The sequence below is a fragment of the Athene cunicularia genome, assembly GCF_003259725.1.
Source record: "Athene cunicularia isolate RWA chromosome 1 unlocalized genomic scaffold, athCun1 chr1_part1, whole genome shotgun sequence".
Taxonomy (NCBI): domain Eukaryota; kingdom Metazoa; phylum Chordata; class Aves; order Strigiformes; family Strigidae; genus Athene; species Athene cunicularia.
In genome coordinates, this window is record NW_020799091.1 from 69,189,523 (window position 1) to 69,213,014 (window position 23,492).

Below are 23,492 nucleotides of genomic sequence, written 5' to 3' on the forward strand. Positions count from 1 at the left end.
GTTCAGATGAAACAGGTTCTAGAAGTGCCTATTCCTCCCCACTGAATGTAAACGGGAGCCAGGGGTGCCCAGCTCTGATGTAGATGCCTGAGTTAGACCAGATGAATCCCAGCCTGTGTATCTGCCTGCCTCTGAAAATCCTGTCTTCATTCAGGCATTGCCAAAAATCTTACCCACTACTGAAAAGTAACCATGAGAAAGCCGGTCTAAAGTTCAAACGTGTTTTCCTGGATGGAGAGATGGACTGAAGAGCCCCTTGGCTGCCTAAAATTGCATTGGTGGGCACTGCGCCTCTCAGAACAAGCTTCCTGGTCCTCAGGCGAGAAATGCTGCCGTGCCCTGGGACGGAGAAGGCAAACCATCCCGGCCATTTAAAACGACGTTATACAACGCGGCCACCAGGCAGCGCCAAACAACCAAAAGAAATTATTAACATTTTTTTTTGGTCTTTTGTGGTGTTGGCAACAGTAATATTAGTCCAGCTTGAAGCCTCAGGAGTCCCGGGCTGGCAGCACCACGTCTAAGAGTGGGCTATAGCGTTGCTGTTCAACAGAATATTTTTAAGCTGTGGATGGTCAGATTTTCTCTCCTTCATGGACGATTCAACAAAGTCATGTCCAAGTGGGTACTATCTCTGGCTGTTTCAGCCATGTTCCTGTGCCATTACTTGCAGGGTTGTTACATTATTTCTTAATATTTGTGTAGGCAGACAAAGACCAGGAAATTCCTTGAAAGCAAGGAAAATTAATTTGAGCCCTCATAACCTGAGGAGACATGTAGGGTACCTCCACTACACATCTGGGAGTTATGCATCTGCTGGACAGAGAAAGCAAAAGGTGGCATGCTGGGATAAACGTGCACATGCAGCAACACTGCTTATCAGGCTGCCATTGCAGTCTTTGTAAAATGTCGGTGCGTTGAGCAGCCATCGCAGCTCTGACTGGCACTCACTTTGCAAATTGCTATAGATCTGTCTGACCTTGGTTGCATGGCAGAGATCACATTTTCACTTAGATAAATTGTTCTTCTAATGTCTCTAATACATTAAGCAGAAGCAGCAGGCTTTCCTTCCTTCTGCAGCAGGAATACAGATCAACTTTTTCCTGCTATTGTTTTATCAAACATATTTATAGCAGCCATTACGAGGAAAATGTTACTTTCTGCTATGTTTATTTATGTTCCTGAATGTCCCTATGACAGTATCTAAGTTCCAAAAATACACAGTTCTTCTCCTTTTTTTTTCCTTTTTTTTTTTTTTTTTCTTTTCCTCTAGAATGTCTGTTCAATTAACTGGATAGGTACACGAACCCAAACAGTTCTGTATTCTGTATTCTGGTTTGCCATTTCATGGCTGTCTTCTTTAAAAAAATTTATAGGAAGGGAGTCCTATAAGAAATTCCCTATACACACATTTCTGGTCCTTGCTCAGTTAGGCTATAAGCTAAGCTGAAGAAAATGAGCACAAGAGACCTCCTAGCAGCTAGCTGTCTGTCTGTGGGTCTCCTGTGCCATTTTCATGAGGAAATAAGCTGTTTGTGCCCCACATGTAACATTTGCAAAAGAAGTTACAGATCACGTGCATCAAAAGTAAGAAACAGATATGACAGAAGCTACCCACAAAGCAACTCCAGCTTCCTCTCACTAGCCCACAAAGAGGGTCCGTGAAAAAAATGTGCCGCCCAGGCTTATAAGAGAAAATCCCAGGGATCTTGATATAGAGCACAGGACCTTGTAAGCATCTTGTAAGGATTCATGCAAATTATTCTATGTGAGAACTATATTGCCTGAAATATTTTTGTTAATGAGCTTTGTGACAGAGATACATTATAAGCTGTACCATGCTTAAATAGTAAAAGGTACTTATTCTTCCTATGGTAATGGTCAGTCATTTGCAAGACATGTTCTTACGTTAGCAAGAAGTTAGTCTACCTCAGGTACAGGCTCGGTTATGTGAACTCGCTTCATTTTGCACCTGGGCTTGCCTGCAGTACTGCCACACCACCCAGCTGCTGGCTTCCAGCTTTTCCATAAGATATAATTCAATTGTTGGGGTTAAACTATCTTTAACCTTGATTCAGTTTGTTAATGTGACAAATAACAGCATTTACAAATTTTTGTTTGATTTTTAAAGGTGTTACCTAGATTAGCCTGAATGTCTGTATTGTATTCATGGAGAAGTCTGGAATCTCATGTGTGATGTGTGCTGTGCACACCTATCTCCCACTCCATGTTCAACAGACCACCTGAGTTAAGAGTAAGAGGACTGGCAAATTCTGTATGTTTTCATTAATTTGTTATATTATTTTAGGACGCATAAAGGCATTATGGGAAGCAGAGCTTTGTCACATGATAGTATTTTCATCCCTGAGACTGGGCAAGAGCCTGTAAGGCCAGTAAGAGTGTTTTCTCAAGAAAACGTTTCTGATCGGATTAGAGCATTACAGGTAATTTGCACAACATAATTTTTTCAAATGCAAGAGGTGGAATGTCTTTCCAGACTTGTTTTTTTTGGGATAATATTTGTGGTTGAACATTTGATTAGTAAGTAATATCTGTCTGAAGCTGACATTAAAAGTCTCATTTATTAATTAGACAGCACGTATTTTGGTTCTACTTAAATGATAGTTGAAAAATGGATAAGTTGTTTGACTCCCTAAGAGAACATCTACAGTGAGATGTCCTGTGCTCTGGATCATTCAGTTGTGAAGTTAAAATAAAGGTAACTCATTGACCTGAGCTAAAAAATGTACTGGGGAAACCTCCATCACTATCATATGCTAATGTAATTTTATGCCATGCTGAAGTTGAAACTCCAACCTACCATGAAATTGGGACCTCCACCTCCATTTGGACTTCATGCAAAGCGAACAGAGGATGCTGGCACCAGTTCTGAAGATGATGGATTACCCAGAAGCCCTCCAGAAATGTCTTTGCTCCATGAAAACCTAAATTCAGGCACAACAAGAGTGAGTACTTCTAGTATTGACAAAAATCATTGTTTAACATATTTTGTAAACCACTTGTTTTATGTATGTGTGGAAGGCAGAATATATTATTTGGTTTGCTATATGTATCACTACTTTATCTCTGGACAATTCAGAAATACCTTACTTGAAATGGGAAAATGCTATCTCTCTGTGTAAACAGCTACTTAGAATCTCTGTTCCTGTTAAAATATAAATACCATGCCAGAAAATGCAGAACTAGGAAGAAGAGGATGTGTTTGTGTGTGTGTATGGGGATGCTGGGTTTTTTTTAGGGACTACAGAGAGCTGCCAGGCATAAAAAAAAAAAAAAGGCTGAAAAATCTGTATTCCCCCTTGAATGTGCTGATAAGAGAGCTCTCTTCTTTAATGTTTTTCTAGGCTGTCATCAGAAAAAGAAACAGTAAAGAATTTGAAACTTATTTTTCTTTTTAAATGATAGTTTTGTTATATATGATTTCATTCTTTATCTGCATGTCTTACACTTTATGTTTGCAGTGTCCTTGCTAATCCTTAAGACTGTAGAGAAAAACAACTTACATTGTCAGTATCTGTGTGCACTTTGTGTAGATGGTTTCTGCAAGTATATCCACCTCGTTTGTCATCTTTTACTGAATCTCTTCCTCATTCCATCCCACAGTTCTCTGACTCTCACAAGCACCTTAGCTCTTTGAGTTTAGCTGGAACAGGCAGTGAAGAAGAAGAACAGGTAACTTCTGCCAAATGTATTAAGGGCCAAGCAATTATGCATAGTAGTTTTTAAAGAAATGTAAGACATAAATATTATTTTGTTGCCTGTCTGCTGCAAAAACCAACCTTGAATGTATGTAATTGCATGCCTGTCTGTTTGCAGTGCTTTTTTAATGCCTGTCCATCTAACATAAAAGTTATGATTATTTATCAACATAACTCTGATGCCAAGTAATCTCCCATTGATAATAATTAAGCCCTCTAGAATAGCTCATATCCTTTAGCAAACTTTACAGACATGATTTAATCTCCAAACAGGACCAACCAGATTTAGACACTGGAACAGTCTCCCATTTCTTAAAGATGGGAAATTGCACTAAAGGCTGCTTGCATTACACACATAGGATAAGGAAGGAATCTTGAGTCATTGGTAAAATCGTGGAGAAGAATTTCAGAGGATCTGCCTCTGAAATCTGTCCCTCCCCTTGCTTTAAGTACAAGGTTACCTCGCACTGGTACAGAAAGTGTTTGCCTGATGATGGTGGCTGACATTGCTGCTTAGGAGCCTGAAGTTCAGCCTTCAGTTGGATTCTGGCTGTGAATTTTGCTGAAGTGATGTTTTCAGGACTTGAGTACAGGCAAATAGATGGCTTTCTTCAATCAGCAGCCAGCCATTCTGGCTGATTAAAGGGTGGTTTTGAAAGGCTCTGAAGAGTCCTTTTTAGTTGTCCGCAGCTGGAGTCATGGTGGAAACAACACAGGGGGTAAAGGGAAAAGCATTTTTTAGAAATAGGGAGGGGTGGAGGGGAACTGCAGAAAGGAAATAGAGAAGCCAGTCCTGAGCTGACTATTCCTTGGTAATTATGCAAAATGTATTTCAAGGCCAGCTGCTGCAGGGCTCAGCAAAGATTTCTGGCCACGCTTGTTAGATTCCACATGAAGCTGTTTGAAAAACTGCTTATATGCAGCAAAATTTTAATATTTTTAAAGAACAACAGAACACATGAAGAAGGTATTTCTTGAAAACTGGAGTAGGCTCGCTGTAAATTTGTCCAGTCCAGATGTGTGTTTGCTAAAGAAGGATTTATGTCTCCCTGTTGTTCCATTGACATCACTCTCTGACTCACTCGCTGACTCCTGAACCACGGCAGTGACCACACGGTTGTTAAGCTTTTTCCACGTGCCCCATCATTTAGCTCAGAGCTCTCTTCATCCCAGTCCAGTTTCAGAGTGCAAACAGCCCCATCTGAAGGCTTTCCTCCCAGACCGCAGGGTCTGCAACCTGGCATCTCAGAGAGATTAGCCCTGATTCTCCAAGTCAGAGGAGACCAGCTCGCAGGGCTGAAGAGGTTTTGGGCAGCAGTGACACCTTGCTGTGTCTTGGAAGCCTTCCTGGATGAAAGAAGAGAGAAAGGGATTGTGACTGTCCCATCCAGGCTTTGAGGATGCAGCTCCCTCATGGTCCCCCACCTTGTGCCACTCAGCATGACCAGCTGAAGGACAACTGAGCCATGTGCATGTGTGATTTGGAGAAAGGGGTCTGCCAGCTGTCCTCTTCTCCAGCTGGCTTTGCCAGAGTCAGACTTCATGGGACAGGCAACTTCTGTAGCCGGCTCAGAGCTGGCATTCATTCAGGCTGCTGAAATTTAAGTAACAAACCGGATTCTTGATTTTCCAGCATAATGGCCAACACTGAGCACTGCCAACAAGAAGACATGCAAAGTTCTCGAGGAAAAGCAGAAGCCAGAAGAAAGGCAGGCAAATAATGATGTGCCTTGAAAGAGAACATGTGCTGCGTCTTTATCATGGAGCTGAAATGTCAATGTATTCACTGTTAGGTACTAATGTATAATGCAGCCACGTACCGTTTGTTGTACATTAGTCATGTTTGAGTACTAGACTGCAGATATTGTAGAGTGAAAATTAATGAGAGCATCCATTATTCAGCATGGCTGAGTTGCTTTTTTTTTCTTAAATAGAAAGCCTGATCGGAAGCTGTGGATCCAGCCTCTGCTAAAATCAATGGGAGTTTTCCCCTGGCCATTGAGGAAGCTGTAGCAGACCCTCACTACACTACAGAGTATCTTTTGGCTGCAGTGCATAATGCAGAATTTTACTTGCAGAAAACACTGATGCTTTTTCCCTCCCTAAATAAAACAAACACTATTCTGCTCTCCCCTTCTCCCATCCTAGTGCCTCAGTAAAATACCACTTCCAGAGAAAGTAGAAAGAAGAAGGAAAAAAGAAAGAAGAAAGCCTGCAGAAGAAAGCATGACAAAAGAGGAAAGCTTCTCTAATGAAATGAACTGGAATTTCAAACCTACAAAGGGAGTGCTGTCACGAGTTGTCAGAGGTCATGTTAGTGCCATGACAGATAGTTTGGAAATATGTTTTGCCTATTTCCAACAACTGAATCCAAGAGAAAGGAAGAACCCTTTTCAGAGTAATTTTTCACACATTTTTCAGTCTCCTTTTTGCATCAGCCCTGGGACTAGGGTGGTTTTTGGTGAAATGCACAGGTAAGCTGGATTCCAGCTTCATGAAAGTGCTGCACCCTTGCAGCATTCAGGAGATGTTTCTGGATGGGTTATTGGCCTCTAGTGGGAATTGTCCATTTCCTTCCTCAGAATAGTCAACAAATTAAATTTTATATTTCAGGTAAAGTCCCTAATTATTTTGCAGATATAAATACATGAGGAGAAAACACAAGCTGACTTAAGTGCCAATGACATTGATGTTTGATTCTTTCAGTCTTTAGGAGGGTGTTGTAGAGTTGGAAGTGACCTGATGACATATGGGAAGCTAGAGATGCTCCAGCCCAGCATAGCTGTGGGTAGGAACCTAGACACAGATGCTGGAGGACAGATCCAGAAAGGAAACTGGCCCTGTGGGTTCTGTAACTGAGTACTCTTCATACATCTGTCTTCTAAAACATGCTGGACATGTATTTCTGTGCTTTAGATCTTCTAGTTAAATGTAACTTCATCCTTCCTTCTGGACAATATAGCATGATATTCAAGCAGCTAAATAAGCAGAATTGTTAACAACAGTACTCCACATGCAATATTAGGAAATGCACTGTATTTTAATAAGATGTCAAAAGAAAAGGAGGCAACCTTAAAATGCCCATAAACATGTCCCCTTATTTGTAGAATTGTTATTTTCATGTCTTTGTTTCTTTGCTTGATTCTGTATTTGGGGATTTTTTTTTTTCAGGTTACATTGGGTCCTTCTAGATCTCACTCTGCAGACGGTCAGCTGTTCCCTAGGCAAGGAAATGCTAAAACTGGAGCTCCCCAGATATCTGACAGTACCATCTTGCCTGCAGCCAATTTTGACACACCACCTGGGCTTTCCTCTTGCTTGGATAATTCTGCTGCTAAACACAAACTTTTAATAAAACCCAGGAACCAGAGATCCAGTAAAATGAGAAGATTTTCTCAGGTACTTCTGAAAATAAACTGTCACTTTTGAGACAAAACCAGGAGGTTCTTAGTGGACTTCGTATTTCAAAGTCAGATATGATAAGAAAAGTCAGACTGCGGCATGGGTATGTCATTGAGTTTTGATAGCTGTTATTTGATGAGGCTACGTATGTGGAGAAGACACTAGGAACAGATTAAATATTATGAGTTTACTTGTTAATTCTTGATGCAGCATTTATGTATCAGTTTCTTCTTAAATTCACCATGCAGTACAATTTAGTATCTTGTTTGTGATGCAGAAGTTGCAGCTGACTGCTTCTTAAAAACTTACTTAAAAACAGTTTTTTGGAAAGTGTTGTGATCAACTTGTGTACTTTCCCTAGTCTGAAAGATCCTGTAAAATCTTGAGTCTTTGAGAGAGTATTGATGGAGGAGCTGTTTTAACTTTCCAAATATAATTGGGCTTGTATTTTCAAAAATTTCAGAAAGAGTAAGTTATGACCTATTAGTTGGAGACAAATTCTGTACATTTTAACTGTTCTGAATTCAACCCTCTACCTGGCCCAAAACTTGTAAACCATTTATGTGCACTACAGAGGCTTAAAATAAATAAAAAAAAAAAAAAAAAAAAAGTTGTATTCTATTAAAAAACGATTTAAAAGTATACTATTTAAAAAAAAAAAAATTAAAACCATCCCTTTGAAACAACATTTATCTGATTCTTTGTCATATCTTACGAAAGGCATAGCTTAATTCTTCTGCCTTCTCTTTTTAGAACTAAAGTTTGCAGATCTTACTACAGTATTTGCACCTTATTTTTTGTGTTTTCTTTCAATATTTTAAATACTTTAAAGCCATTAAATTGGCTTGCTCAATACCAGGAATATTATTCCCTCTGTCTCTAAATATTACTTAGCTGATACTCTGTATTTTCCAAAATTTGTGAGTGATCTTTGGGCTCAGTAGAGCACTGCTGCAAGCAACACAGTGATAAGGCCAGTTATTTAGAAAAGCATGTAAAGCAATAAGTCACTGATCAAGCCTCCTCTTCCATTGTAACACTGTTACTGAAATACAATTGCTTTGTCTAGTCTGCCTATGAACTGCCAGATGACTGAGCCCTCCTGGTTTTCCATGGAGAGCATTCACATCTTTCGATAACACAATTTTTAATGTTTTCCTGCCTGACTCTGCCTGTGCACCTTGCTTCTGGCTAACTGATGTCTTCTGCTTTTATATTTCTGTGTGTATGGACTGTGAGTGCAGGTGGCATTGCATCTCTGTCTTTGCAATTGCACATGCAAAACAAGAAGTTGGAAGAACCCTGAAAGTATCTTCAGAGTGCAAGTTTTTTCTTCTTAGAATTAGGGCCTGCATCCAAAATAGGTATTTACCCAACAAACTACAGTGAATCAGTGAGCTAATACAGACAACATATGAAAAGGCATATGAAAAGTTTAACAATGTGCTTTCAAATAATCCTGTATATTTAGCCAGTCCTTACCCATAGCTTAATCACAAGACCTCACAGATGCATTTATAAACTTTTATCAAATAGTCTCACTCTTGAAAGAAAAAGAAGACTTTTACACAAAGGAGGCAAGGCTGTAGTGCTGTATGGCAGTGGGATTAGGCAGAAGACTGCCATATGGGGGTAGATACTCAGCTGGCATAGAGTGTCATAACCGGATGGACTTCTTAGGTTTTTGCTCTCCCTTCTGTGTACCCTTCCCCCTTTAGAGTCATGCAAGAATGGGTTGTTTTATTTTTAATGCTAGTATGCAGTAGCAAGATACAAAGGGACAGATTTTTCTCTTTCAAGTGCTGCTTTTTGCCCAAGAGCAACACAACATATCCAGTATGCTCTGGTGAGTCAAGTGCCAAGGACGGTCCAATGGCCATTGTTTTGCTGAACTTCCCATCTACAAAGTCATGAAAGCACTAGTTGTGCAGAAGGAAGTGTCACTGATTGCTTTTATGTTGGTTAAATATGTTATTCCAGGATCTGCTTAGATAAAAACGTATCCCATATGTAAGGCTACAAAACCAGCGAGCTCAGCATTGGAGGAAAGTATTGCCTTCCTCTCTAAGATCTTGGTTGTAAATGCAGTGATGAATAAGAAAAAAAGCAAATCTGTACATGGTGATGGAGCTGTCTGAATTAATTTCTTGCAGAGGACCCAGTCTGAATCTCTGACTGATTTGAGCTGTACCCCAGAAGAAGAAGAGGATGATGAAAAGGAGATGCAGACAGACTTGCCAGATGCTGTATTCAAACCCAGCGATCAAGAACTGCCATGTGGCGCAGCTGCAGCGCAGGAGGTGGCTTCCTGGCCGAAGCCCAGAATGCCTGAGGACCTTCCCCCTGCTTTGAGACCAGCAATGACTCAGCCTGCTTCTGAGTCTGCTGTTGTACAGGAAGCCCTGCTACCAGGGAATAAACCGGAGGGCTGCCAACCAACACTGGAAACAACGTGTGTGAAGTCTGAGTCCTCACTGATGTTAGAAGGCAAAGACTCTGCAACTTCTTCCTACTCCAGTCCAGAAAGAGATGTACAAAAGCAAGAAGGTTCCTTAGAAGCATCCAATCTGTTGTCTGGGGATGTGAGTGATGTGTCAATCAATATTTTAAATCAAGAAAATAAGGAGCTTCCACCCATGTTTTCAGTAAGTAAAATACCATCTAAAGAAGATACTTTGATTAGTAAGAATAGTACTGTTTGTTTGGAAGGGTCAGAAGAAAATATACAGCAGGATGATCAGATACCTGCCAAAATGCCCTGTAATAAACAGGCTAAGAAAGAGGTTGCTCTATTGTCAGAGTCCAGCAAGCAATTTTCCATAGGTTCTTTCCAGCCCATGGACTTGTTCCATGTTTCACGTCCTGCTTCCTCAACACAGATGGGATCATCTGCTTCCTGCTCTCTAGAGAAAACAAAGACTGCACAAGAGGCAGCTGCCTCTGGTAAGGAGAACAGTCAGTCACTGCTCCACAAGGAGGAACTTTTGAGGAAGAAAGCTGAAAAAGCAGCCAACGAACTCAATGCCTTGAGAAAGTTTTCTGTCTCTTCTGCACGGGAGAGACCAAGGACCAGAAGCCTACACTTCCCAGAAAGATCAGAGCTGGAAAACCCATTAAATACCGGATTCTTCCTGTCCAAAGCAAAGGTCTCCTCAAGAAATGAGAAGTGGAAAGAAGACTTGCAGAAGGGATCAGATCTGGAGGAGGAAAAAAGTAGCAAGAAAAATCAGGCTTTGTTTCCAGAGTCCGACATTGAGAACACAGGTCAACCTACAGAAATTTTGGCTGGCTCTGTTTCTCCAGCTGTCGATGTGGTGCCAGTGCCAAGTGATTCTTCTGTGATATCTCACAATCAGCCAAGCTGTGAAGATATAAGTCCTTTTCAAGTGAAACTTAGATCCACCTCACTGTCCTTGAAATATAGAGACAACTTGTCACCAGAATCAAAAGGGATTAAAAGATACAGTGCAGAGTTTAATTTAGAAAATGAGGGATTGACTTCCTTTCTAAAAGGTGATAAGGCACAGATCAAAAAAACAGCCAATACAAATATTGGTGATTCTTTAAATGAAAAGATCAAACCCAAAGCAAAATCCTCTGAACAGCTTAGTAGCAAACCTCCATTGCCTAAAAAGCCAGCCTTGCAAAACATAACCATTCCAAATTCTACTGTAAACAAGGAGAAGCAGGACAAAGCTATTCACTCTCCTGAATCCAGAAATGAAGATAGAGACTTGGAGCAAAAGTCAAATCCTTGTAAAGTGCCCGGTAAGACTCCCAATACTTTATAATGAAGTTACCTTAACTGGCAAGGAATAACCTTACCTGTGAGAGAGTGTGAGGCAGCCCTGTCATGTTAATCACAGAGCTGGTGAGCGCGAGCTTACGGCTCTGCCTTCAGCGATGTTGCTCCCTGATTCTCCCTTGCTGAAGAGATTATTAGAAGGACAGCAGGGAAGAAGCAGCAGACAGAATAAGATATTTTTGCCTGTGATTTTTGCATTTCAAGGTATTGTTTAAAGGATGTTCAAAGTGACACTCAAAAAGTAAAGTGCATTAGCAGGTATTGTGAAACAGAAATATCAAGCCACTAAGTGTCCCCATTTAGAGCTGCTGTATGGCAACTCAAAAGCCAGGAGCACACATTAAGTGCAGTGCCCTGCGTGGGACGAGTGACTCAGACCTCTAGACCTTCTTTTTCACCATAGAATTGAGGCAGAAACAGTAGTAACTGCCTGGCATGCTCAACATGCCATTTATTTATTGTCTCCTGTGAGCTTTGCTTATTCATTTTCCATCTTTATCATTACTCATTCCTTGTTTAAAAACAGAAATTAGCTACCCTGCAGCTTCCTGGAGTTTAAAGCTAGGATAGACCACAAGACTGTGTCTACTGCAGATTTTAAAATTTCACCTTATTGCCTGTATTATATAATTGGGTTAAAGTTTAAAAGAAAAAAAAATCAGTCCTCTGGAGACTAATACATTGTGTACAACAGGCAGAGAACAGAAAAGACTAGAAGTGGCACCACTGTCTGAGGTCTTTGCAACAACAGTAAACAAGTTAGGTGAAGTACACTCAAGTAGCTGGAGGAGGAGACCTCTGCTCTTCACTTCAGACAACAGAGAACAGAAAACGGGAGAAAAATCTTTAGGTCTTCTGATATGTGGGAGAAACTTCTTCCCTGCCCTGAATCTATCTGGTCACGAGTTTGATGTTAAGAATGTGAGGAGGAGAGGGGGCCAAGCAGATGAAAAGGTTTCTTTGTGCCATTGCAGAGCTCCCCTCCATGGTGGCTCTTCTCCAGTTGGGGTCAGTGTCTGGACTTCAGAGTGGGGGAACACCAAGCCAAAAGAAGACCTCAGGACACATCCTACAGTTGTCCTGTAGAGTGACAAAAGCCTCTTCCTCTCCCCAGGGGCAACCTGCTGACACCCTGAGTGACAGCAGATTCCAGTTGTCATCTGCTGCAGTATTACAGACATTTTTGCAGGGCTCTGGCCACATTTACAGTTTTCTGCTCTTCCAGTGGCCTTAAAGGAGGGGGTTCATTGCCCCCACAGCTGGACAAGGCTATCACAGCTGTCTGTCCAGAGCCTCCCTGCATCCTGTGGGCAAGACACTTTCCCTTTGTATAATTCCAGTGCCCCCTTTAAAGGCATTTTCCCCTCTGCCCTGCCCTGAGGAGTAGTTGATTATTTGTAGTGACACCCAGATTTCTGATCGTTTGAGATTTTTGGGAGGGTCATACCCTGAACAAGTGAGGAGGAAACTTAGCATGGTAGGGTTGATCTGGCAGAGGACAGAGGAAAGAGGAAAGCAGTGGCAGTACCCGTGCTCCTGCTCAGTCTTTCTTCACATCCCTCTTGCTGAGTCCCAGGGTGCCTGCAGAGGGAGTGGGGCTGGAGACAGTGGGTGCTGGAGAAGGGAGAAGGGGAAGAAATGGAGCTGGGGAGCACGTTTGTCCTCCAGGGTTCTCCTCTGTCTCTTCAACCCTGGGGTGAAGGACACTCCTGTCCCCAGGATCAGGATTGTCCTCTGCAAAATAGAGTCTGCGGGTGAGAGCTGTGCCCTGGTGACCCTGGCAGGGATGCACACACCTGGAATTTGACCCTAGGGCTGCAGGTTGAGGAGCCCTGTTTTGGACATGTTCCTCTCCACCCAACAGTGTTACACCAAATCTGTACGGCCTAGGGTTGTATAACACAGTGGTTCAGAGTGGTCTGTGCTGGTAATTAGTCTTCTTCCTTACCTGCTGCCCCACTGATCTTACTGTATCACCTTAAGCAAAGCTGCTATGGTTTTCCATGTATTTCCAGCTTTGAGTTGCTTGGTAATGGGTTCTGATGTGTGGGCATGCCAGGATTCTTGAGTTTAATTCTAAACAAAAAGCAGTCTGCTCCAAACTGACCTGAGGTCCTTCCTACCCCACTGCAGACCTTTCTTCTTGGACACCCAACCAAGCACCTCCTTGTGCTAAGTTGCCACATCAACCTGAGCTGGCTGCCTCAAGTCATGGGTGAACGAGGTGTGCCCACCTCCTCTGATTGCCCTCGCACCACACCAACCTTGGTGGGGAGATTTACACAGTGACCCCAAATGTGATGCCCCTCCGTGAAGCATAGCAGAGCCACAGGATGCAGTGAGGGCTTAGCAGAGCAATACCCCTGCCCAGACATAATTTTAAGCCTTCGAAATGTTTGCCTCGGCCCAGTGAGTTGGGAGCACGTCTGCAACTGCAAGCAGGAGAGATCTGACAAGCACGATCAGCATGACCCTTGGTGGATCGCATGGCTTACCAGCTGTCTCCAGCCCCCTGATCTGCTGGGACACCCACTTCTTATTTTTATCCAACCACCCTTAATTCTGACAACCCACGCCTCTCCTAGTCCTTGAGTTTATCAGCCCTTTTTAAAAGCTGTGGTCACTGTCGGGAGGCACTTTATGTTATCAGGGAGTTTCTTCCCACTGTGTGTTAGGAAATCCCTGCACTGAACAAGAAGACAAATGGTGAAATGGTGATGTAAGGGGGTGCAGTTCCCTTCTCATGTACACTCATCTCAAAAAAGTCAGTTTGCTATGTCATGGGATGAGCAGGAGCAATGTTGTTCATTCAGTTCAATTTTTAGCTTTTCATCACTCCTGTACCAAAGGCAACAGGAGGGCTGGTAGGATGCTGGCTTTCCACCCTGAGTGAAAGCAGCACCCCTGCTCTCCAGTTTCTGGGGAACAAGCAGGGGATTGCTTGGTCTCTGTCAGGCTGAAAGGTGGCTCTTTAATGGCTGTGTGAAATTAGTCACCCCAGGAGGAGCAATTTCTAAGTTTCTGGAGCTAAAGGCACAAGTCTTTGCAAGAATTAAAAGGTTAAGCTAGATTGTTTGGGGTTGATACATTTTGCTATAAATCCTGTGAAGGGTAGAAACAATTAACATACACTAACAGGTTATTACAAGAGCAAAATTGTAAGCAATACCTGTGTGAATGTGCATATTAGGATATATAAAAATCAGTGACTAAGGAGCTGTAGTGCATTGTATATATGTAGAGCAGTGAATGAAATTGGTGTGTGAATGAAATTGGTGTGTATTGTCTGGCAAATACAGGTTCTGAAATGACAAGAAAAATGTTTCTCTCTACATAAAAAAAGACATTGCTTTAATGCTGTCCTGGCTACAGTGGAAAAGAAAGCTGTCTTTTTTTTTTTTTTTTTTTTCCCCAAAGAAGTTGCTTTTTCGGTTGTGTCAGACTGTTTTGCAATATGGCTGTTTTCCAGCAGTGAAATAGACTTTGATGCAAACATAGCAGTTTTTTTGTGTAAAAAAGACTCTCCTGACATAGGTGCTATAGATCCAACCAAAAGTCATATGCCTTGCAGAGCAGCTTAGAGAAGAAAGAAATGTCAGCAGTACTCAGCCAAATGTTTTAGAATAGCTTTGTCTGAATTTAAGGAATTGGGTGTGTCCACTGACACAAATGCATGTAGTATTTTAATAAACAAAGGGAAATATATAGGCCAGGATAGACTGAACTCCATATGTGTTTGTAAAGACTTTCTTAAAATAACTCGTGTTTCATAAATGAGCAAAGGTACAACAGTGTGGAATTAAATATGCATGCATAAGCAGTGTTATAAAAAAATGACACTTGTATACAGGGGGTGTTATCTCCCTATGTAAAGTTGTTTGGATTAGTTGGAGTATGTTTGCTTTTCAAATACGTAGGGAATCCACAAGTTAGCTTTGCTTGCTGTTAGAGGTATGACTTTCAAAAGGCTCTAATATTCTGCCTCTGACCTTTTTCCTGCACACATGTATGTAAAGACAAGCCACCCTTTGCAGTCCTTGCAGCCATAAGATGTTCATTTTCAGGTATGAAATTTAAACATTATAAAGAGCCTCTGCTCTTCAGTTGCTCTGCAACTAAATGTGTGCTTATTACATTTGCAAGTATTACCACGCTGGAAAGTCTTTGTGAGCACAAAGGCTTTTAGATTTAAAGAAAACAGGTACAGTATCTGAGGCCATCTCTAAAAAAATAAATCCTTAAATCTCAGGTGTGATGTTTAAATATGTCTTCGCTGTAGTTATCCATATAAGGAGCACACACACCCCCAGATACACTTGAATACACTGAGTATATCTGTCTGTCAATACACAGAAATAGGTATGTATTTCTCTCTCACTTTCTCTGTGTGTGTATAAACCAGTGCACAATAACAAGTCAATCACAGATCTCCTTTTGTACATAAAGATTCATGTTTTATCTTCATCTTACTGTTCACACAACCAGTCTGACACACATTAAAGGGTAATATCCAGCTATTAATGAGAAGTGTACACATTCATTTCCACAATATGTAGGCAGAAGAAATTTCATCTTTAAGATCAGAGCTTTAGTCTGAGGAACAAAAATAGGCTGCTTTAGTAAGATACTGAAGGAGACAGATGCCTGCACTTAATGGAGCTAGAGCAGGGGAATTTCCCCCCTTAGGGACCACTGAGGCAGCCAGCCCTGCTGCGGTCAGACCCAGTGGAGAAGAGCTTGGGTGATTCTGATCTGCAGGAGGGAATTGAGAAGGCTATGGTTCGCCTGGCTTCAGGACTTATCCTCGGTGGTCAGTCTGGAAGCTGTAAAAGTGATGAAGAAAGCAGACAGAGTGGCAGGTCTTGTGACTGTCCATGTGTGTTTGGTGGCTGGGGAAAAGAAGGGAAGGGAGGGCTTCAGCAGCCTCTCTTCAGCAGAAGACCTTGGCAGCCTACATTAAATGCTCGTTTTAATACATGGTGACATTATGCACAGAGCGGCTTTTTGGCTTGACAAGTTCTGACCCTGTATCTTCCCACTGTTGGTGACTTATCCCAAGGGGAAGAAGGGGCTCGCTTGTCTTTCAAAAAGCCTGAGGCCAAGACAGCTCCAAGGAAACCAGGGAAAAATGCAATCACAAGGTTAAAAGTGAGTGAACAAAAAACAAATCTCTGCCAGCAATATCCTTTATTAGCTTATGAGGTTATTAAGTAACGAGTTGAATAGCATATTGTTTAAAATAACATGTTGTAATAAGAACTGAAGACTGTGATTCAGATTTTAGTTTTATTCAGAAAATCTCTCAAGTGTAACACAGAATCAAGAGGCTCAGCCCTGATTCACCGGAGAAGTGAAACAGGGCATTTGTGGTGGCTATGGCCTGTCAAACTCTCACAGCTTCTGACAGAGGATGCTCTGCTTGCGCTTCATAATACGTTCTCTCCCTAAAAGTGGCATTTACCAGCTGGGAACTGTTGTACTAGCTGCTGTGCATGTGACATGCAGCAGAAGCAGGAATTAGATGGTGCTTTTGAGTACTTTTGGTTCCACCCTGACTATCCAGTTCCTTAAATGCAGTGCTTTGCCACGTGGTGAACTGTAAATCCATGTGGACTACCTCATGACCGGATGAGATAAGACAGGGAGGACTTGTTCAAGGTGATCAGACAGTGTTGAACTGAGGAAGATGTGTGAGCAGACTTCTTCTGTGAACAGTGGCTTCCTGAGAAAGCTTTTGGCCTCTTGGTGCCCCTCAGGGTACCAGGAGTTTCACAGGAGAGTCTCAAATCACCTTAAACTGTCGAATCGCTTCACTGTACTAATTCCTGGATTACTTCACTACCTTTCATTCTTCTGGCTGGAACAGTGGTGCATGTATACTGCCAAGAAACCTTCTCTAGTTGGAGGTGAGAGTATGTAAAGGACCTCTGGGCAATGGGAAAGATAATAAATAGTGAATATGCCTCTTCTACCCCTTACAGTAATGCTGGCTGACAGATGAGGTAGCAAATCCTGTATGAGTTGCATCTGATGGTTTTTTGCTGCAGAGAAGGCATTTTCCCTGTCTTGCCTGCCTGCTTGCCTTTCTGCAGCAAAGACTCTCACAGGAACAAGGGCAAAACATAATTGCTTACAGAAACAGAAAAGCCCCTCCCAGAAGCAGATCAGCTCTTGATCCTCTGTAGGTGATACTACTCTGCTGTCCTAAGTCAGGCTCGTACAGATACATATAAAATCTTTAAGATGATGATAAGGAGCTTTTGTTCCCTACAATCACAGGGACGTTCTGATACCATCTCTTACAGGATGGTACTTGGCTCTGATTTGGCTGCCTTCTCATTGGCATGACTAGGATGTCTGGTGTCTCATCAGGGAGAATTGTCTGAAGAGCAAAAGTGCTTGATGCCTTTGTTAGAGTATCTGCCTTATGAAAAACATTGTTTTAAGAGCAGCCTGCAGACATACCACTGCGGGACTGGGAACCCTGTTGTGCTAGGCAATGCACTTCGAAATATCAGAAAGGTGAATCCTAAATCCATGAGGATAACAGAGACACAGGAGCACGGGTAGCAATAAGACCATTACATGTAGCACAGTAAATAGAGCCTGGGCATAGCAGTCATTTTACTGGTCTTGATTGTGTGGTGGGAGCAGAGGAGAAACAACGTGCAAGTTCAGTTGTTGTTTTCAGAAATCTCCTGTGGTGTGACAGGGAAAATGGGATAAAACATAAAGGGTGATTTTGAATCACAGAGACTAAGAAGTACATCACTAGCAGCTTCAAGGCAGAAGCTGGGTTCCCAGTGTCATGGGAAAGCTGGTGGGTGGATTGAAAAGGGTCTTCTGGTTAAAGGTATTTATTGGTGTTTGTGAGCACTGAGACTTTACAGCCAGAGAAGGTAAAAAGGTGGTGGAAAAGGATGCGTGTGGTGGTATGTCTGTAGCTGTACTGTCAGAGAAGCAGCCCAGTCTTCTCTGGGCTGTCAAGAGGCCTGTACACAGGGGGAAAGGGTATGTCTGATCTACAGGATAAGTCCAGCCAGCAGGGCGCAGGGAGGCTTCAACAGGGTGTAACTGTTGGATGGGTGTTCATTACAGGATGCTAGGAAAATTAGTTGACTAATTTACATAGAAGGTAGCTAAAGTGAAAAGATACTTTATGTACTGTGTGAGAGATCCTCACCTCTGAGGAACACCAGACATGATGATCACCTTTCGTAGTGGCAGTCGATCTGTGTGTCGCAGTAGTGCTTTGGAAACCGATGAAGCGTGGCACCTGGCTTTGCTGGGCAGTGCACTAACAGGTCCTGCCCAAATTGCTTATGACATAAAAAGGTACAGATGGGTGCGGATGGGCTAAAGGGCAGGGCCTACAAGCAAAGGAGGGAGTATGATGGCAGATGCATTAGCGGATCATCACATCAGTTCAACTGTATGCGTTTACTTATGAAGCTCCTAATGAAGTTTGTCCTAAGATACTCAGAGAAGATGGGTTAGCAGTCCTTGAGCTGCTAGTTGTTATCCTGGCATACTGCAGAGGATAAGGGAAAGCTCCAGAAGGTGCCACATCTTGAAAAGAGGGGTGAGATGAAGAGAGAGAGGGAGAAGGGGTGTTAATATGAAATACTTAAAGGAACAATTGAGATATTTCTAAATGTCTACAAGATAACAAAGGTATAAGTTCCAACCAACATGACTTGGTCAAGAGTGGTCAAATCAGATGATAACTGGGATCATAGGGCATTCCTATAAATATCATGACATTCCTATAAATACAGTCTTGGGGAAGCTATTCACTGGGTTGATGCAAAGCTACTCAGAGTGTCAACTAATGATTCACTGTCATATCAGATGATGGCCATCTTAGGTCTGACATTGTTCAGTATATTTAAGGACATGGGTGACAGAACTAAATGTGTGCTTATTACGTTTGCAAGTATTACCTAGCTGGAAAGCCTGTGGGCACACTGGAGGACAAGAATAGAAATCAGGGTTATCTTAAGAAAGTAGAAACATAGTTTGAAAATAATATTTTCACTACAGACAAGTAGAAAGTTCTTTTACGTGTGCAAAAATAATGTGATGCCTAGATACAAAGGGGAATGGAAGAGGGGAAGTAACACAATCTGGAGCTCACGAACTAAATACAAAACAGGAATAACATAATTGTGTGAGAAACTCAGAATACTGACTGATGTGTACACGAGACCATCTCAGGTTGTGGGGTAGTCCTTCCACTTCACATGATGCTAGCATCATTTCATCTCACGTGCTATGTGCCAGTTCTGAGCAGTGTATTTTGAAGAAGATTTGGACCAAATTATGACAATTTCTACAAAAGTAAGAGTGATCTAGAGAGTATGACCAATCAGAAAAGTTAAAAAAAAAAAGCAGGGAAAACATCTTCACACACATAAAAGGCTGCTGCAAGGAGCTATGAACAATCTGCTTGTGTCCTTGGTGTATAGGAGAAGTTAAGGGTTCAACTTAGAGCAAGGAAGATTTAACTTACCCAATAGGGAAAAAATCGAGTAGAAAAAGAACACCCTAGCCATAGGATAGGTTGTCTAGGGAGACTCTGAGATCTGTCCCATTTTTGGAGCATTTTAAGAACAGGTTAGATATATATTTCTCAGGAAACAGTTTATGTGAAATTAATCTTGTAACTGATCTTGCCTTGCAGCTGAAGGATAGACTAGATGACATCTTGAGATCTCTCCCAGCCTTATTCTCTGTCATCCTGAAAAATTAGACAAAATGAAGTGAGGGCAGACAGTGAAGAGAAGGGAAGAAGATTATGGGAGAAACAGCTGTTGGCATGGAAAGGTAGGGCATAGGTAGGATGCAGAGTATTGGATTATCTTGCCATGCAGGAGACAGGGAGGCTCGTTCAGCATCCAAGGGCCCTGCTTTATCTGTGCTGCATTTGCACAGCTGGACTTTCTGACTTGTTTCTGTCAGAGGTTTCCCTGCAGGATCCCATGAGGTGAATGTGAGGGGAAGTGCAGACATCAGATGGCAAAACATCTTGCTTTGGCCTTAAAGCAAAACTTGTGCTTTCTCTTTTTGTGGTTTTTAGCTGACATAGGCTTTACAATATTTTCTTGCTCAAATAACTAGTCTGTCTCTGGTGAGGTACAGCAGTGACTTGAGAAAATCCCTGAGCAAAGAAAGTTTGTGGGCTTTCATAATGTGCCTGAGTTTGCAGACTCCAACTCTTGGGAGAGCATCATCCCTTTCATCTCCTATGCCTTTATAAGGCATCTCAAACGTGCCTTCAGAGACATTTGCCTGCTTTCCTGATTGGGGCCACATTTCCTCTAAATTAGACCGTAGCCCTCCAGAAACACATCTGAGAGCTCCATGGGGTCTTGTGCTGGGTGGCCCAGCTCTACACCAGCACAGCGACTGAGTAATGCTTCCTAGCTGGTCTGCCTCCTTCTGGGTCCCTGAACAGGACGCTGACTAGGTAACAGGCTTTTTCTAGGGGCAGGACCGTGCGTGATTTGAGGATGAGAAGCTTAACTTCTGCTCTGAAGTAGCCGCCTATGAATGTGGGTACATTAGTGGCCAGAAACGGCTGGGAAAAGTTAAAAACATGTTTCTGTATGGCTCTAGCATGACTCTAAGAGTGTTAGTACTATTCTTGATCCTCTTTTAAACCATGCAGAGGCTCCACGTTAGTTGGGAAACCGAATTTTGGGTGCAGCATGAGCCCATGCAGCAGAGAACCAGGGGGCTGGAGCCAACAGAGGAGCTGAGGATCTTCTCTTGATCCAGTTCTGCTCACCGTACAGACAGGATTTCCCTTTGCAGAATGTTTGAATAGAGGGTATTTCCCTTCCCCGTACCTCTGGATACTGCTTGTCCCTGGGTAGCAGTTGTGAGGACAGCAGCATAGCACTTTTGACCCTTTACTGTCGGAAGTGCTTTTATTTTCTTGTTTCGGTGAAATCTCAGTTCTGGAGGAGCATGATGAGAGTGACTGGCCCAAACAGAGAGCATGGTCAGTGTCAGCACGGATAAGGGAAGGTAAACCTCGCATCAAAAGACCATGAATTAACCCTGTGATTTTAGCACTATTTCTGTGTGTTCAGATGCCACAGACCATTGTACTCGGTCACCCACAGCACCTGCAGGAACCAAGGGGCTGTGCGAGGGAGGTAGCCCCTAAAGGGGTGGAAGGAAGGCAGGAACCAGCCTAAGGCATCAGCTGCTGCTGCCTGGACATGGGAGGAGCAGGAGCCGACGGCAGCCACTGCAGGGAGGGGGTTGCCTTTGCAACACCATGGTCCAGCTGTGTCCAGCTTTGAATCGGCTTCTGCTTGTCTCTAAGAGGCCACAAAGCAGATGGGAAGAGAGGGCAGAAGGAGAAACCTTGGAAAATCGATAGATTAATGAAGCTTGATTCATATTTCTGCATCTCCCTCACTTGAGGGCAGTGACACTGTGACTTTAGCCCAACAAAGGTGCAAAGCATTTCTCACTCACTAACTTAAAACAGTGAGCACTAGAAGGTTTCTCTCTGGGGGACCAAACTAAACAGAATTCCTATTTACCCAGGCTGGTCACACATCCTGGGACCAATCAGTGTATTGAGCAAGTGCAAGCTGAAGCTAATTACAGCTCTTTCATATAACCATGTACATAAATAATCTGTCAACAGAGAGAAGTGTGCCTTCCCCTGTGGCTGCTGGAGACTCTGGAAGAGATCCTGACACTCCTGCAGAGCCAGCCTGGATTTCCATAGCAAGGCAAAAGCAGAGGGGCATGCAGCAGGAGCAGGAACTCGACAGAGAAAAACTTGTGGCTCTGGATGTTAAGTCAGGCACAGAGAAACAAAATAAAGAGAAGGAACAAACAGAGGTACTTACAGTACAAATTTGTGATGCTTTCATATCACCTTTCTGTAGTACTCTTTGGATCTACTGCTATATTACCAATCATGACATAATGATTACAGGTACTTAATGAGTATAATCATAAGTAACAAAGACACTGCTCTCAGAAATGTGTTACAGCTTCAGAATTCTCTGATTATTCAGATATGTAATTTTATATCTCCAAGAAATCCTGGAACTACGGGAAGTGTGTAAAATTCCTTGGGTGTCCGATACATACTTACCAGATCTAATATGTGTATTGCATGCTAAAACACCCCAAATGAGGTGCTAAACTGTATAGCTTCTGATCTCTCTCAATATAGAGGGGATACATCGTCTTTAACTATCCTTCTAAGCATAGCATTTCATTGAACCTCCTATACCTCCTGACTGATTTAACACTGAATGAACAGCTCGGTCTCAGAAGCTCCTAGGTAACAATTTTTAGAGCCTTGAGAAGTGAAATGGGATAAAAATAACTTTTGCACTTGCAGACAGTGCCAAGATATAAATTCTGGTTCTCTGTATACGGATAACTCGGCTGCCCATGTGGTGCCATGGAATGTGGGCTGACGCTGCCTCTTCAAAAATCCCATGCAAAAGAGGGTGATACCTGTAGCAGGTGATCTTCCCAGATGACAAAGCTGCACCAGCAGAAGCGCTTGGCATTAATCCAGAATACTAACAAGGCTTCCCTGGTACTGGGCTATCTCACGGAGGCAGCAGCCTGCAGGTGCTGCCTGTATCGCTTCCTGCACAGTCAGAACCCCGCACTGATGCAGAAGCATGTGTGTCCCATACTAGTATAGCATTCCCAGTGCAAATGGCCTACTTTCTTGTTTCAGATGGTACTGTTAGAAACCCAGATAGATGGCTGTATTATATCCTGGAATAAGAGAAGATCTCTAGATGATGAAAAATAGCAGTGGTTAGATTAACAGGAAATAATACCTAATAAAATGTCTAGGCAAGATTATGAACTGCAATAATGCTTAACGTTGTCATAGCACCTAAAACACCAAGGGTTTAAATGATCCCAAAATACAGTTTCTGTGTCAGAATAGGAAACTCCAGATTTTGGCTGGCAGTGTTCCCTAAGATTCATGCCATGCATTTTATTTCCTATATCAGCTGACAGAGGAACATGCCAAGATGCTCCTGACTGCAGCGTGTGATGCTTGGTGCCACTGTACTACTCCCACTTTCTCCTTCTCCCACATGGCACCAGGAACTGTCACTTCAGGGTAGTTTTTGATACTGGCAAGAAAATCCATTGGAAGATGTGTTTGATTTCTTTTTTTATGGAAAATCCATTTACCATAAACTGTCCAAAAATACAGTGCCCTAAGCCACTAAATCTGGGGGGTGGAAGGGAAGCATGAGAGAACAAGGCTGTTTCCAAATCCTGTATATGTTAGTAGGGGTGTGCACAGGGCTTGGAATACATTTTGCACTGAAGACTATAATAACCTACTCATAATTATGATTATGAATAAGGGGTACAGAGGGAAAGTTTTAATGTGTAAAGTTGAGTATCATGGATGCCAACGTGAAACCACTGGAGCTTTCTGAACAGGTATCAGCTCAAGTGAGACGACTGGGACCAGGGTGTGATGAGTGTGTGTGGGTTTTGGACTGTGACAGGCACCACATCCGCTCCCTTTGCTCATGGTCTTCCAAACT

The 23,492-nt window shown here is 42.5% G+C and overlaps 1 protein-coding gene across 3 annotated transcripts in view; it reads left to right on the forward strand.

The window, feature by feature from the left end:
* KIAA1211L (KIAA1211 like) overlaps window positions 1-23,492 on the forward strand; it is a 45,676-nt gene that overhangs the window by 18,909 nt on the left and 3,275 nt on the right. For all 3 annotated transcript variants that reach the window (XM_026858606.1, XM_026858613.1, XM_026858618.1), the window contains 6 exons: window positions 2,309-2,444; window positions 2,805-2,966; window positions 3,625-3,693; window positions 6,891-7,118; window positions 9,275-10,889; window positions 21,593-21,792. In XM_026858606.1, coding sequence (XP_026714407.1) covers window positions 2,309-2,444; window positions 2,805-2,966; window positions 3,625-3,693; window positions 6,891-7,118; window positions 9,275-10,889; window positions 21,593-21,792 — 2,410 coding nt within the window. The remainder of the gene's footprint in view (window positions 1-2,308; window positions 2,445-2,804; window positions 2,967-3,624; window positions 3,694-6,890; window positions 7,119-9,274; window positions 10,890-21,592; window positions 21,793-23,492) is intronic.